Source organism: Carcharhinus amblyrhynchos, chromosome 6, assembly GCF_965287045.1.
Source record: "Carcharhinus amblyrhynchos chromosome 6, sCarAmb.v2.hapA, whole genome shotgun sequence".
NCBI lineage: Eukaryota > Metazoa > Chordata > Chondrichthyes > Carcharhiniformes > Carcharhinidae > Carcharhinus > Carcharhinus amblyrhynchos.
In genome coordinates this window covers 119,482,515-119,497,453 of record NC_137329.1, presented here as the reverse complement: position 1 = coordinate 119,497,453, position 14,939 = coordinate 119,482,515, and the positions used below count along the sequence as shown (strand labels likewise).

At 43.6% G+C, this 14,939-nt stretch overlaps 1 protein-coding gene across 1 annotated transcript; it reads left to right on the top strand.

The window, feature by feature from the left end:
* The first annotated feature begins 2,256 nt into the window (after positions 1–2,256).
* hsp90b1 (heat shock protein 90, beta (grp94), member 1) lies at positions 2,257–12,412 on the top strand. Its single transcript, XM_080191315.1, has 18 exons — positions 2,257–2,449; positions 3,547–3,634; positions 4,379–4,520; positions 4,903–5,019; positions 5,474–5,805; positions 6,027–6,138; positions 6,217–6,330; positions 6,937–7,053; positions 7,235–7,372; positions 7,787–7,864; positions 8,138–8,203; positions 8,460–8,729; positions 8,857–9,102; positions 10,897–11,033; positions 11,295–11,373; positions 11,658–11,813; positions 11,958–12,050; positions 12,147–12,412. The coding sequence occupies exons 1-18, from the start codon at positions 2,401–2,403 to the stop codon at positions 12,174–12,176; spliced, it is 2,364 nt and encodes a 787-aa protein (XP_080047441.1). The 5' UTR covers positions 2,257–2,400; the 3' UTR covers positions 12,177–12,412.
* Positions 12,413–14,939: the final 2,527 nt, after the last annotated feature.

Here is a 14,939-nt window from a genome sequence, read left to right as displayed (position 1 = left end):
CTCCCCCCTTCTCACCTCTCTCCTCCCTCACCTCCCCTCCTCACCTCTCCCCTTCCTCCCTCACCTCTCCTTCCTCCCTCCCTCCCCTCCTCACCTCTCCCTTCCTCCCTCCCTCCCCTCTCCCTTCCTCCCTCCCTCCCTCCTCCCTTCCTTCCTCCCTCCCTTCCTCCCTCCCTCCCTCACTCCCTCCCTCCCCTCTCCCTTCCTCCCTCCCTCACCTTCCTCCCTCTCTCACCTTCCTTCCCTCCCTCACCTTCCCCCCTCCTCCCTCACCTCCCCCCTTCCTCCCTCCCCTTCCCCCCTCCCTCCCTCACCTCCCTCCCCTCCCTCCCTTCCCTCCCTCCTCACCTCCCCCTTCCTCCCTCCCCCTCCCCCCTTCCTCCCTCCCCTCCCCCTCCCTCCCTCACCTCCCTCCCTCACCTCCCCCCTTCCTCCCTCCCCTTCCCCCCTCCCTCCCCCTTCCCCCTCCCTCCCCCCTTCCTCCTCCCCTTCCTCCCTCCCTTCCCCCTCCCTCCCTCACCTCCCCCCTCCTCCCCTCCCCTCCTCCCTCCCCTCCCCTTCCTCCCTCCCCCTCCTCCCCCTTCCTCCCTCCCTCACCTCCCCCCTTCCTCCTCCCTCACCTCCCCCCTTCCTCCCTCCCTCACCTCCCTCCTTCCTCCCTCCCTCCCTCCCCCCTTCCTCCCTCCCTCCCTCCCCCCTTCCTCCCTCCCTCACCTCCCCCCTTCCTCCCTCCCTCCCCTCCCCCTTCCTCCCTCCTCACCTCCCCCCTTCCTCCCTCCCTCCTCACCTCCCCCCTCCCTCCCTCCCTCACCTCCCCCCTTCCTCCCTCCCTCCCTCACCTCCCCCTTCCTCCCTCACCTCCCCCCTTCCTCCCTCCCTCCCTCACCTCCCCCCTTCCTCCCTCCCTCCCTCACCTCCCCCCTTCCTCCCTCCCTCCCTCACCTCCCCCCTCCTCCCTCCCCTCACCTCCCCCTTCCCTCCCTCCCCCCTCCCTCCCCCCTCCCTCCCTCACCTCCCCCTTCCTCCTCCCTCCCCCCTCCTCCCTCCCTCCCTCCCTCCCTCCTTCCTCCCTCCCTCCCTCCCCCCTCTCCCTCACCTCCCCCTTCCTCCCTCCCTCACCTCCCCCTTCCTCCCTCCTCACCTCCCCCTTCCTCCCTCCCTCACCTCCCCCCTTCCCCTCACCTCCCCCCTTCCTCCCTCACCTCCCCCCTTCCTTCACTAGGGGCACAGCCTCAAGATAAAGGGGGGGGGGCGGTTTAGACGGAGTTGAGGAGGAACTTCTTCACTCAAAGGGTGGTGAATCTCTGGAATTCTCTGCCCGTTGAAGTGGTGGAGGCTGCCTTGCTAAATATTTTTAAGACGCGGGTTGATGGGTTTTTGATAAGAGAGGGGATTAAGGGTTATGGGGAGAAAGCGGGAAAGTGGAACAGATCAGCCGTGATCTTATTGAATGGCGGGGCAGGCTCGAAGGGCTAGATGGCCTACTCCTGCTCCTATTTCTTATGTTCTCCCTCCCCTCTCCCTTCCTCCCTCCCTCCCCTCTCCCTTCCTCCCTCCCCCCCCTCTCCCTTCCTCCCTCCCCCCCCTCTCCCTTCCTCCCTCCCCTCTCCCTTCCTCCCTCCCCTAGAGTACACATCTGCCACAACACAATGGGAAAGGCAGACCTTAAGAATAGAATGGCCTACTCTCTTCCGAGTGTGCTGCCATTTCTTCAGGCACAATGGGCTGAATGGCCTCCTTCACCTGTTCTTCCTTTCCTCTCTCCTTCCCCTGTTCCTCACCTATCCTTCCCTCCCTCCCTCCCTCCCTCCCTCAATCACTCCTCTGACTGAAGGGCTGGAGCTTTCCCAGTTGCCATGGTGACAAGTGTCCCATCGCGGTTGTCAGGGTGAGTGACCCGGTAAACCCGGGCGGCCGTGCCCCCGGAAGCAGATCAGCGGGCCGTTCGCGGCCTGAGTCGGGTTTGTGTGTATTTTTTTGATGATGATGTGGGGATTAGTGATACTGGCTCACTCACATCCTCCTCACCGCCACCTTTTAAAATTTAATCAATGTTTTGGACGCCCCTCTGACCCCGTGACTCCAGCTCCACCAATCACAGCCAGACACGCTCGCGACGTAGGCGCTAGTACATGGAAGGCGCTGATTGGCGGAGGGGCCGCAGGCCGCCGCCCCTGATTGGCGGGCCGGATTTTGCGTGGTGGGCCCTGATTGGCCGCCTGAGTCCCCGCCCCTTCTTCCCCTCCCCCCGCTTTTATTGAAGGAACCGGAGCAGCGGCGGCGGTAAAACCGCGACACCGGGACCGAGAGAGCGGCGGCGACTGAGCGGCATCCCCACGGCAGGGAACGAGAGAGACAGCAGTACTTACACACAAACGGAGCTCAGGGCCTTCCCCCAGCATGAAGCGGGCCTACGTTGTGGCGCTAACGTGCGCTCTCTTGGCGGTTGGTGAGTTGTGGGGGGGGGAAAGCGCACGCGGTTTCTGGAATCTTCTCTCAGTTTCTCTATCTCTCCCGGTTCCCCTCCGCCGGCTCCGTCCCTTATTGACTCGGTCAGGGTTAGTTATCAGTGGGCGAAGGGGGATCGTAATTCTTCTCCCCGCTCCTCCCTCAACCATTCGCTCCTTATTTGCTCAATTTTCCTCCTCCGCAATCCTCTCGCCCCATTCCCTCCAATCCCATCCTCTTCCCATCACCTCCCCCTGCCCAGTCCCATCCTCGCTCTTCGTTCTTCATGCCAGCTAACTCACTCCCCCTATTCTCATCTCTCTTTCTCTCCCCATCTGCACCTTTCCTGTCCACTCAATCCCATCCCACTCCCCCAGTCACTCACCCTGCCTATACTCAAAGCTCTAACCTCCTCCCCGCAATCGCCCATTTCCTGCCCACTCAATCTCATCTCTCTTCCCGCCCCCCCCCCCCCCCTTCACCCGCTGTCCTAATCATCATTTCAGGTTGATCCAATCCCAACACCTTCCCCCTCAACTTACAATGTATGTTCACTTGCCCTCATCACCTCCTATTCACTCACCTGCCCCCTCTCAATTCTGAGCCTGCCAAATCTCTTAGCACCGCCCCCCCCCCCCCCCAAACCCCTCATTAACACCTTTTCTGTCCACTCAATCCCTCCCCACAACATTTCATTCCTCATTCACTCAACTTTTTGAATCCCATCTCTCTCCCCTGGCATTCACTCACCCATAAACACTTCCCCCATCATTCATGCTGCAAATTTCACCTTCCAATCTCATCCCTTCCCTGTTCATTTTTTCTGCCCACTATTAATCCCATCTCCTCCTCCATTCATTTAATCCAATCACAACCTTCCAGTCTCATCTGCCTGGGAGGAGAATCTGCTATCTCCCTCCCTTTGCCCACCCCTGGCCTCCTTGCTAGTGACTTTGAGCTGACAAATCTGGATTTTCTCCAGACTGAGGAGTCCCAACCACGCCCCCCCCACCCTGCCCCCCCCAATTCTTACAGTATGGTGGGAGGGGTTTGCCAGAAGAGATGCTGTTCATTCATAAACTGACTTCCATTTTCCAGCTTCTGTTAAAGCTGAAGATGAAACCGTGGAGGAAGATCTTGGGAAAAGTAGGGATGGATCAAGGACTGATGATGAAGTTGTTAAAAGGTATTGGGTGTGGATGCCCATTTCACTTCCTTTTGCTTTTTGAGAGTGGATTTCAAACTTGATGATTGTGTGAATTTGCATAATTGAAAGCATTTGACCATCAAACCTGCAAGATTTTTCCAAACCCAACTGGTTCACTACTCCCCAGGGGAAAGAACCAGTGTGACTTCAATGCCACTAAGATTGGTAATAATGCTGGTTAGTGATGCCCAGACTGAACAAAATGTGTGGATAATATTGTCATTACCAGTAAATTGAGGTAAGACTGGAAAAGTCAGATTCTTCAATAATGCACATAACATAAATCATAATGTTAGTGAAATGTTAGCTTCAATTTCCCAAGGAGACTGAGCTGTGTTCCTACAGTAATATCTAGTGCTTTGCCTGATATTGAATGATGTGCCATTTGACTTAATGCCCTTAGTTGCATGTGTAGTGAGACTTTTTCACTTGTGGTTAGGATTCAGACTGACATTGGAGCTGATCCAGAACTCTAACCTTGGCAAACTTGTTGCTAGCATTGTATGCAATATGCTTGGCTGAACTCTAAATAGACCAAGGTGCAAATAGTGGAATTGAAGAGGGTTGCAGCAATGAGTTGTGTGGATGCTCATAATGCCAGGAGCTCTGGTTTTTCTCCCTGTATTTTTTTTAAACAGGAAGAAAAACATTCTCCTCTTAGTGTTACAAGAATTGAGCGACTGATGATAACTGAGCCTAACATCCATCCCTTTTTGTTGTTAGGGAGGAAGAAGCTATTCAATTAGATGGACTGAATCCTGCTCAAGTTAAAGAAATCAGGGAAAAGGCTGAAAAGTTTATGTTCCAAGCAGAAGTCAACAGGATGATGAAGTTGATCATTAATTCTCTGTACAAGAACAAGGAGGTAAGTTGCTTTAAAGCTCCACCCCACTGTTTTTCAACTTCTGGAGTTGATTCTAAGACACTTGCCTTGATGCTGTTGACATTCTAAATCTGGCACTTTTGCTGTACCATAGCATTTAGAAACATTGTGTTCAACATTCAGTAACTTGCTGCATAATCTATTATGGATGCAAGGGAAAGACTGATCCACAAATACTGTTGGTGATGCCAACCATTGGCTTGTACGCATTACTTGGTAATTGTATGTGGTGGTTTCATAAAACATGATTGATTGTGTTAGAACCACTGATTACTGCCATTTTGAAGTTCTGTTAGGTAGCAGGTAAAGATCACCAAATACTAGTGTGTGGCTGCAGGATGTTAATTTGATGTTTATTGTTTAGATATTTCTGCGTGAACTGATTTCTAATGCTTCTGATGCTCTGGATAAGATCAGATTGATATCTCTAACAAATGATACTGCACTACATGCTACAGAAGAGATGACCATTAAGATCAAGGTTTGTTTTCATTCATTTGTCTTTGAAATGTAGTAAAATGATGCTAGATTAACTCCTGACCATTCAGAACTGTCAGGCATTAGACACAATACACAGTAGATTGGCGATTGATGTTAGCTGAGATGTCATGATGCCTGTCATAACATTTGAGTTTCAGTTCAGGATTTGGTTTTTTTGTTCTACCACTTCTGGATGATACCTGCAAACACCCTCCAATTTGGTTGTATGTTGAAACTTTGTCACGTTACCAGCAGTTATCTTCCCACCCCAATATAGTTCACACCTGCCAAAGAAGTCTAAATTTGTTCTAATAGTGACTACATTTAATTTAGATATTGTGCACATTGTGGTTTTGTAATATGATGAAACAAATCTGGATTATCTGTTTATACAAATGAGAATACAATAATGGTTTGGTGATGGAATGCTTATGCTTGACTGTTTTTCCCCTCAGGCTGACAAAGAGAAGAACATGCTACATGTCACTGATACAGGCATTGGCATGACTAAGGATGAACTGATCAAAAATCTTGGCACAATTGCAAAATCTGGAACAAGTGAATTCTTAAATAAACTGACAGAAATGCAAAATGATGACCAGTCTACCTCTGAGCTAATTGGTCAGTTTGGTGTTGGATTCTATTCTGCTTTCTTGGTAGCAGATAAGGTCATTGTAACATCTAAGCACAACAATGGCACGCAGCACATCTGGGAATCTGACTCCAATGAATTTTCAATAATAGAGGATCCACGAGGAAATACACTTGGACGTGGCACTACTATCACGTAAGTTAAAGCTTGCACATTCAAATAGTTTGGGCTTAGAACAGTGCTCCTTGATCAGTGGGAGGCAGCATTTGGACGATTGGCAGTATTTGTAAAGAGCTTGCAGTTGTTGGCTAACAATCATTACAATGTTATGGTAATTTACATAATGCTATAGAGGTCAATACTGATTTACAAAGTGTTTGGAATAGTCTATATTTTCTATGTTCTGTTTACTTTAGGTTAGTCTTGAAGGAAGAGGCATCTGACTACCTTGAACTGGACACCATCAAAAATCTAGTCAAGAAATACTCCCAATTCATTAATTTTCCCATCTATATCTGGAGTAGTAAGGTAAGTGAAATATATAAATTTGAACAGTTGAGTAAACTCAACTAATTCCTAAATATAATAAAAACTTCTCTTCAATAGACAGAAACTGTAGAAGAACCAATGGATGAAGAGGAAACTAAGGAAAAGGAGGAAACTGATGATGAGGCTGCAGTTGAAGAGGAAGATGAAGAAAAGAAGGCCAAAACTAAGAAGGTATGAATGTTTTCTGTTAACTGGTTAAGAAGCTGGAGATGTTCCCCCAGCAATTTGGACTTGGGACTTCAGTATAAGATGACTTGGAAATAAAGCTAAATGTCCAAGTGTGCTAATTAAGTAGCATTGTAAATAATAATAATCACAATATTTTCTAATGCCAAGAAATTAAAGATTAATGGAGTGCTTTTTGTGGGTCTAAGTACAAAAATCAAAGTCTAGTCGACTGGTCCAAAAAAATCACCTTTTCAGGAGGGATGGATTGGAATACCAGAATGACAGCAGATTGCTTAAAAATTTTCATTTGCTGCTATTTCTTCTAATAGGATATGCTAGAGAAAATGGACCTCATCTTTGAACTAATTTTTCAGGGATGCCAAAGCATTGTTTCCCAGTCAGCCAGTTTTATCTCCCAGAAGCTGAGGCTGGATCAAATCTGTTTGAAAGCCAAGATTGTCATAAATTGTGCAACTGAGGATGTGTAAATGCAAAATCACTATACCAAAATTTGAGTGCCAGATCAGGTTTAGTGGGTGGGGGCCTAACTATTTAGATGTGCTCTCTTGTTCCTGAGTTGATTTTTTTTTTAATTCCCAATTCTTGCAGGTTGAGAAGACAGTTTGGGATTGGGAGCTGATGAATGACATTAAACCAATCTGGCAGAGACCAACCAAAGAAATAGAAGATGAAGAATACACTGCTTTCTACAAGACCTTCTCAAAGGTTTGGGAAAAAAAATAGTTTTTAAGATTCTTAACTTTTGTAGCCTATTAGTGACTGTTCTGGAATGAGTGAACCATAATGAATGTTGTACTAATATTTATGCTGGTGCATGATTAATGTAGTTTCCCTCGTGTTTTGGGCATCCTTTTTGATATTTACAAAAGACTCTTCTCTTTACCAGGATTCTGATGAACCAATAGCACATATCCACTTCACTGCTGAAGGGGAAGTCACATTCAAGTCCATCCTGTTTGTGCCTAAAACTGCACCCCGTGGTTTATTTGATGAATATGGATCAAAGAAATCTGACTTTATTAAGGTATACTAAGGATTTTTAAAATCAATAGAAATACTGCCTTCAACTGCTTAATGCAGCAACTTTAACTATGCCAGAATTACTACTAGAACTAGATGCTTATTGCCCTAACTTGCATCCCTCTTGTCAATGGGAAAGGAACATTTTTGCAGGTAGTTTCCTGCATGTTAACTAAACATTGGATTGAGCTACCTGCCATGTGAGGAAAGTTTCAGTCTTGCTTTTGTGAACCACCAGTTTGATCTTGGGGGTTGATTTCAAATTTCATGGCTATATAGCAAGAATAAAGTCTTTCTGAATACAAATATAGTTTCTTGCATGATTACCAGCTTGTGCACATCTCTGTACTGCTTTTAAATGCATTTCTAACTAATGAACTAGTAGACTTAACGATTAATCCAAGCTTTTTTGTTGTAGCTGTTTGTTCGTAGAGTGTTCATCACAGATGATTTCCATGACATGATGCCAAAATATCTGAATTTCATCAAGGGTGTAGTAAGTAATCACTTTTAGATTTGCATTTTACTGCTTGCACGTGGTTTCTAGCTCAAACTTGCAAAGGAAGTAGGCAATGCCTGCACTTTGCAGGCAAAGTAATCATTGCCATTGCCCAAATATGAAATAATTCAAATCTTAAACATGTACAGCAAAATCAATTTTGAAAGCCATTCTGGCAATGTAAAATAAAGCAAACAGAATTTTTCAGGTCAACCTCAGCATAATGCTACTTTAGCTATTTTAGTACTTAACATGAACATGTTTTTGCAGGTGGATTCTGATGATCTACCACTGAATGTATCCCGTGAGACTTTACAACAGCATAAACTGTTAAAGGTACATTGTATTTTTCTATGAAAGCTGGAGTATTGCTGAATATCTAATGCCCTTAATTCTTAAAGACATTCAAATGTTACTATTCATTAAGTATAACTGACTTCTGAGCTTTAGTCTGCCCTTACGTGGCTTGATATTGACTCTTCCCCCAGTGCTGAATCATTTGCAAAGCTAGAGAAAATCCAACTTGTAGATCTGGTGTTGAAACTTGTTTGTTATGTTGGATTTCTAATTTTTCTAATTATCCACTAAATAGGTCATTAGAAAGAAACTAGTACGCAAAACTCTGGACATGATCAAAAAGATTGCAGAAGAGAAGTATGAAGATACATTCTGGAAGGAATTTGGGACCAACATCAAGTTGGGTGTAATTGAGGATCACTCCAATAGAACACGTTTGGCCAAATTGCTGCGCTTCCAGTCCTCTCACCATGAATCTAAGCAGACAAGTTTAGAGCAGTACTTGGAAAGAATGAAGGATAAGCAAGATAAAATCTACTTCATGGCTGGAGCAAGCAGACGAGAGGTGAGATGCCAGATTATGCTTGGATGATAAATTGTGGGGGACGCTAGTGCATAATGCTACAAAACTGGAGTGTTGCTATGCATTTTGGTTTGAAGTGTGGCAACTAATTAGATACTGTTTTTAACAGGCTGAATCTTCTCCCTTTGTTGAACGACTTCTGAAGAAGGGTTATGAAGTGTTATATCTGACAGAGCCTGTGGATGAATATTGTATCCAAGCTTTGCCTGAATTTGATGGAAAGCGGTTCCAGAATGTTGCTAAAGAAGGGCTGAAATTTGATGAAAGTGAAAAGGCTAAAGAAAAGCATGAAGCATTGGAGAAGGAATATGAGCCACTCTTAACCTGGCTAAAGGACAAAGCACTAAAAGATAAGGTATGATTGGTTTACAAAGAAATACATAGAAACTAGAAGCAGGAGTAGGCCATTTGGTCTACACCATTTTTGTTTATCATAAATGATCTTAATCCTCCTTTCCTCCTCAGCCCCCAGCCATATCCTGTTAGCCCCAAGAACTATTTCTTCTACTTTGTGGTAGTGAATTCCATCTATCACCACCCTCCGGGAAAGAAATTTACCCTTTATCCTCAAACTAAGAATCTTAGTTTTGAGCTCCCCCACCATTGGAATATTTGTTTCTGAATCTACTGACACCAATGAATATAATCCAACTGATTCCTTGTATGACAGATCTACCATCCCACAAATCAGCCTGGAAAACCAAAACTGCAATACTCCTAGTGTGGCCTCACCAGCACCCTATACAATTGCAGCAAAATATCCCATACTTGAATCCTTGTGCTATGAAGACCAACATACCATTTACTGCCTGCTGTATCTGCATGCTTTCAGTGATGGAGACACCAATGTCTCAGAAGCCACCTCAATTTACATACTACTGCTACCAAAATGGATAACCTCATTTATTGACATTACTGCATATGCTCAGACACAGCCTGTCCAAATCACACTAAAGCATCTCTGCATCATCCTCACAGCTCACCCACCCAACTTTATTGTCTGCAAATCTGGAGATAATACATTCAGTTCCTCTTCCAAATCATTAATATATTATGTGAACAGTTGGGGTTCTGGCATAGATCCTGGTGGAACCCCACTAGCCAGATGCCAATCAGTGACCCATTTATGCCAACTTTGCTTTCTATCCATGCAGTAACATAGTTCCTTACTTCATTTGTTTGCAGTATATAACAAACCTCACTTTTTTCTGTAGATATACATGTCAGAAGGATGACCCCTTAATGTATTCCTAAAGTCAACCTGAACCTGCTGTTTGTATATTTTTATCCTTCTGGGAAAGGGAAGAAGAGCTTTTTCAAATTTCGAAAGAACACTGTGCTAATAAGCAACAACTGAAGGCCTGATTTTAATAAATCAGGATTGATTTATTAAATCAGGATTGATTTAAATGAGGATGTTTAGAAATTGGGAGATGTAAGTCAACCCTCTTGAGCTTGCTGGCCTCAACTCCCATTCCCCACCTATTCTAATAACTTAAACTGTCCACCTTTTATCAAGTCCCCTCAGGATTCTTAGTGGATTCAGGTCCAACCTTATGAACCTTCTCTGAACTGTTAAGGAGATGGAAACTACAACTGTAGCTGTGATCCCACTAGCATCTGTACAAAATCCCTGCTTTTTATTATTGCAAGGGGAATGGAATATACTTGATGACATTCGATTTGCCGCCTTAATCATTATATCTAGATCCTCTACAATCTCTATTCTTGGCAAAGAACAGAATAGGTTTGCCTTTACCCACAATCCCATCTGAGATGTTTGCTCATCCCTTTGCAGACACACTATCTCCTGATAATTAATTTTCCTATCTTTGTCAGTAAATTTAACAACTATACCTTTTGGTCCTTCATCCAAGTCATTGTTAAATTGTGTATGGCTCAGGCCCAGCACTGATTGTGACACACCTTTTGTCACATCTTGCTAACTTAAATGACCCAGTTCTTGGTTGATATGGATAGAGGATTGATAACTTAAGAATTCAACCTACACCACAAATGATGTAACTCTTGAGACACCTTGTCAAATACCTTCCAAAAGCCCCTTTATGCATGTTACTTTTATTTGGAAGAACAGACTGGATCCACTTTCAAATGGATGGAAAATTTTAACCTTGTATTTTATTTTAAGATTGAAAAGGCCATACTGTCCCAGCGACTCACAGATTCTCCTAGTGCTCTTGTGGCTAGCCAATATGGGTGGTCTGGTAATATGGAAAGAATCATGAAGGCTCAGGCCTACCAGACTGGAAAAGATATTTCCACAAAGTAAGTAAGAGTTTTAAAATATTGTAAGTATTAGAACATTCTTAGCATGGTGAAGAATTGTACTTTGTCTTTACAGTGCACATTTTTAATATCCTCCCATTCTTTTCACCAAATCAAAGGTTATGCTGTAACCTACAAACTGCAGATTGAGCACAACTGAGCTTGTGGAATATAGTTCAGCCAGTGGAGTTTGTGTTGGTACAAGAAGGAATGGCTTGGATTGGTGCATTCTATTCTAATCAATTCTATTAATTCCTACAGTTACTATTCTGGTCAAAAGAAGACATTTGAGGTTAATCCAAGACATCCTTTGATTAAAGAAATGTTGAAGCGAATTAAGGTAAAATTTTTTGAAAACTGTTTCAGGGAGCACCTCAATGAGGTTTTATACTGTGGCTATTAAACTTCTTTCAATGAGAAAAGCAGATATAAGAAATGAAAATATTAAACAGATTTACCAATAGTGAGCCACCTCAACATTTGTCACAAATGTACAATTTAATTCCTGGGTTAGCACTAAATTGTGGTGATGGAAAAGCTTCCCTCTGGGAAGGAAGTCTGATTCTTGGTCAGTGTTTTACTAAGTCCTGAACTGCATTCTAAATGAAGCTATTGATTTTGTAGGAAAATGAGGACGATCAGACTGCTACAGACCTTGCTGTGGTATTGTTTGAGACTGCCACATTACGTTCAGGTTACCAGTTACCAGACACAAAGGCATATGGTGATAGAATTGAAAGAATGCTTCGTCTAAGCATGAACGTAGACCTTGATGCACAGGTACATCATTGGATTTACATGTTCTATTTAAACCAGTTTAGATCAAAACCACTAGAAAGTGGGTTGTTTTGAAAACATCTTTCATGTATTGTGAAAGTCCTGCTAATTTGAAGTGGACTAAAAACTAAATTCAACTTTTTTTAGGTTGACGAATATGAAGAATTTGCAGAAGAGGAGGTTGAAGATGAGGCAAAAGATGTTGAGGAAGATGAAGAAACAGAAGAAAAACAGACTGAGGTGGGTATTTAAATCCTGCATGTATCCTATAATTCAAGAACCACATTCAGTAGATGGAGTCACCAAGTTTCTCTTTCTTTCCCCACCAACTTCCAGGAATCCACAGATGTAAAGGATGAATTATAAGGAATTGGGAGACTACCATCTGCATTGAATGGGGAGGTGTAAAATACTGGGGCAAGAAACCATTGAACAGGATGTTGAACAAAATTCACTTATCCCTATTAAAGGTCTGGGAGGGCAAAGGAGTTTTGTATGTTACTTGCATTCCTTAAAGTGAAATGACTGTAAATTTGTAATATTTAAAATGACAATTTCTTGTGAAACTCGTCATGTAAACCATAATAAAACTTTTCCACAAACTTGAAGCTTGTGTTTGTATTATCTAAGAAATAGGTGCAGGAGTAGGCCATCTAGCCCCTCAAGTCTGCCCCACCATTCAGTACATCATAGCTGATCTGATAGTGATTCAGTTCCACTTAACTGCCTGCTCCCCATAAACTCTTAATTCCCTTATTGGTCAAAAATCTATCTACCTGTAACTTGAACACATTTAACAAGGTAGCGTCCACTGCTTCAATGGGCAGAGAATTCCAAAGATTCACTACCCTCTGGGAGAAGTTCCTCCTCAACTCTGTTCTAAATTGACTCCCCTTTACTTTGAGGCTGTGCCCTCTAGTTCTTGTTTCCTTTAAGTGGAAATAATCTCTCTGCTTCTACTGTCTAGCCCCTTCATTATCTTTTGTCTCTAAGATCTCTCCTCAGCCTTCTAAACTCCAATTCTCCTAGTCTTCTCAAGCTAATGCCTTCATCTCTGGAATCAACCTGGTGGAACTTCTCTGCACTCCCTCCAAAACCAATATATCCTTTAAAAAAAATAAGGGGACCAAAATTGCACACAGTACTGTAGTTGCAGCCTCTCCAGTACCTTGCACAATTGCAGCAAGACCTGCTTTTATACTCCATCCCTCTTGCAATAAAGGCCAACATTCCATTTGCCTTCTTAATCACCTGCATACTGAGTTTTTGTGATTCATGCACAAGGACCCTGAGGTCCCTCTGGACAGTAGCATGTTGTAATTTTTCACCATTTAAATAATCCATTTTTACTATTATTCATTTCATACACTATCTACCAGATCCTTGTCCATTCACTTAACGTATCCACTTTCCCACTCATCTTTGTCATCCACAAACTGTTATCCTACACTCAGTCCCCTCCAGATCATCTGTGTATCTGGTAAACAGGTGAGACCCCAGCACTGATCCCTGCAGCATGCCACTAGTTGCTAACTGCCAACTGGAAAAGCACCCATTTATTCCAACTGTTAGTGTGGATTGAGATTTGGCTAACACTTTACTCCCAGCTGTGTACCTCTTTTAATCTTACGCAGCAACCTTTTGAGGCACCTTTATTGAACACCTGGAAATCTAAGAACACCACATTCACTGGTTCCCCACTTGTTACACTGGATAAAAATCCAGGAAATTTGTCAAACATGACTTGCCCTTCATGAATCCATGCTGTCTGCTTGATTGAAGCATTCTTTTCCAGGTGTCCTGCTATTTCTTAATGATGGATTCTAGCATTTTCCCAACTACAGACATTAAACTAATCAACCTGTGGTTACCTGCCTTTTGTCTACCTCTTTTTAAAGTGGTGTTACATTTAGCTGTTTTCCACTCAGCTGGCACCTCCCCAGAGTCCAGCAAATTTTGATAAAATACAACTAATGCATCTGCTATTCTGCCATTTCTTCTAGTACCCTGGGATGCACTCCATCCAGACCTGGGGACTTGTCTACCTTTTAGACCCATTAGCCTACCAAGCACTACCTCTTCAGTAATAATTGTTTTAAGGTCCTCACCCCCTACAGTCCCACAATTGTCAATTACTGGTATGCTATTTGTCTTCTAACATGAAGACTGACACAAACTTGTTTAAGGTCTTGGCCATTTCCTTGTTTCCCATTATTAAATCCCTCTTCTCATCTAAGGGTCCAACATTTACTTTGAGCCACTCTTCTGTTTATATTTGTAAAAACTTTTACTCAGTTATATTTTGTGCTAGTTTAGTTTCATAATCTATCTTTATTGTTTTTAGTAAATTTTTAAAGCTTTCCCAATCTTCTAGGTCCCCACTAATTTTGGCCACTGTACACATTGGTTTTTAATTTGATACTCTCCTTTATTTCCCTAGTTATCCCTTTTGTATTCCAGTGGGGAAAAAATGTATTTTTGAGTACTGAGAAAAATCTCATTAAAAATTCACCACTGTTCCTCAGCTGTCCTAACTAGTCTGTGCTCCCAGTCTACATTAGACAACTCTGCCCTCATCATATTGTACTCCCCTTTGGCTCAAGCAGAGGACACTGGTTTGAGACCCTACTTTCTCACCCTCCATCTGTATCAGAAATTCAACCATATCGTGATCACTTATTCCAAGAGAATCCCTCAAGATCATTAATTTTACCTGTCTCATTACACAGGACCAGATTCAAGACAGCTTGCTCCCTCAGGTTCTGTAACATACTGTTTGAGGAAACTATCCTGACAGCATTTTAAGAACTTTCTCAAGTCTACTGTGTCATAGTTGGTGTATGAAATCTAATTTGGTTTAAGTGAGAAGATACAAATTTACAGGGACATTACCAGAACTGGAATTACAGAAATGAGATTGAATAGGCTTGGGTTGTTTGCATGGGAACAGGAGGCTGAGGAGAGATGGACTGGATGGGAGGGGTATAAGTCAATGTAGGAGGCCTAAATTGGTGATATCACAGGCTCTGGGATGTTATCTGGAAGGCAGCTGAGGACTATGGTGTCTGGAAATTGGGATTAAGTGGAGTGTGTAATTCAGCCAGCAGACATTAGGCCAAATATAATGCC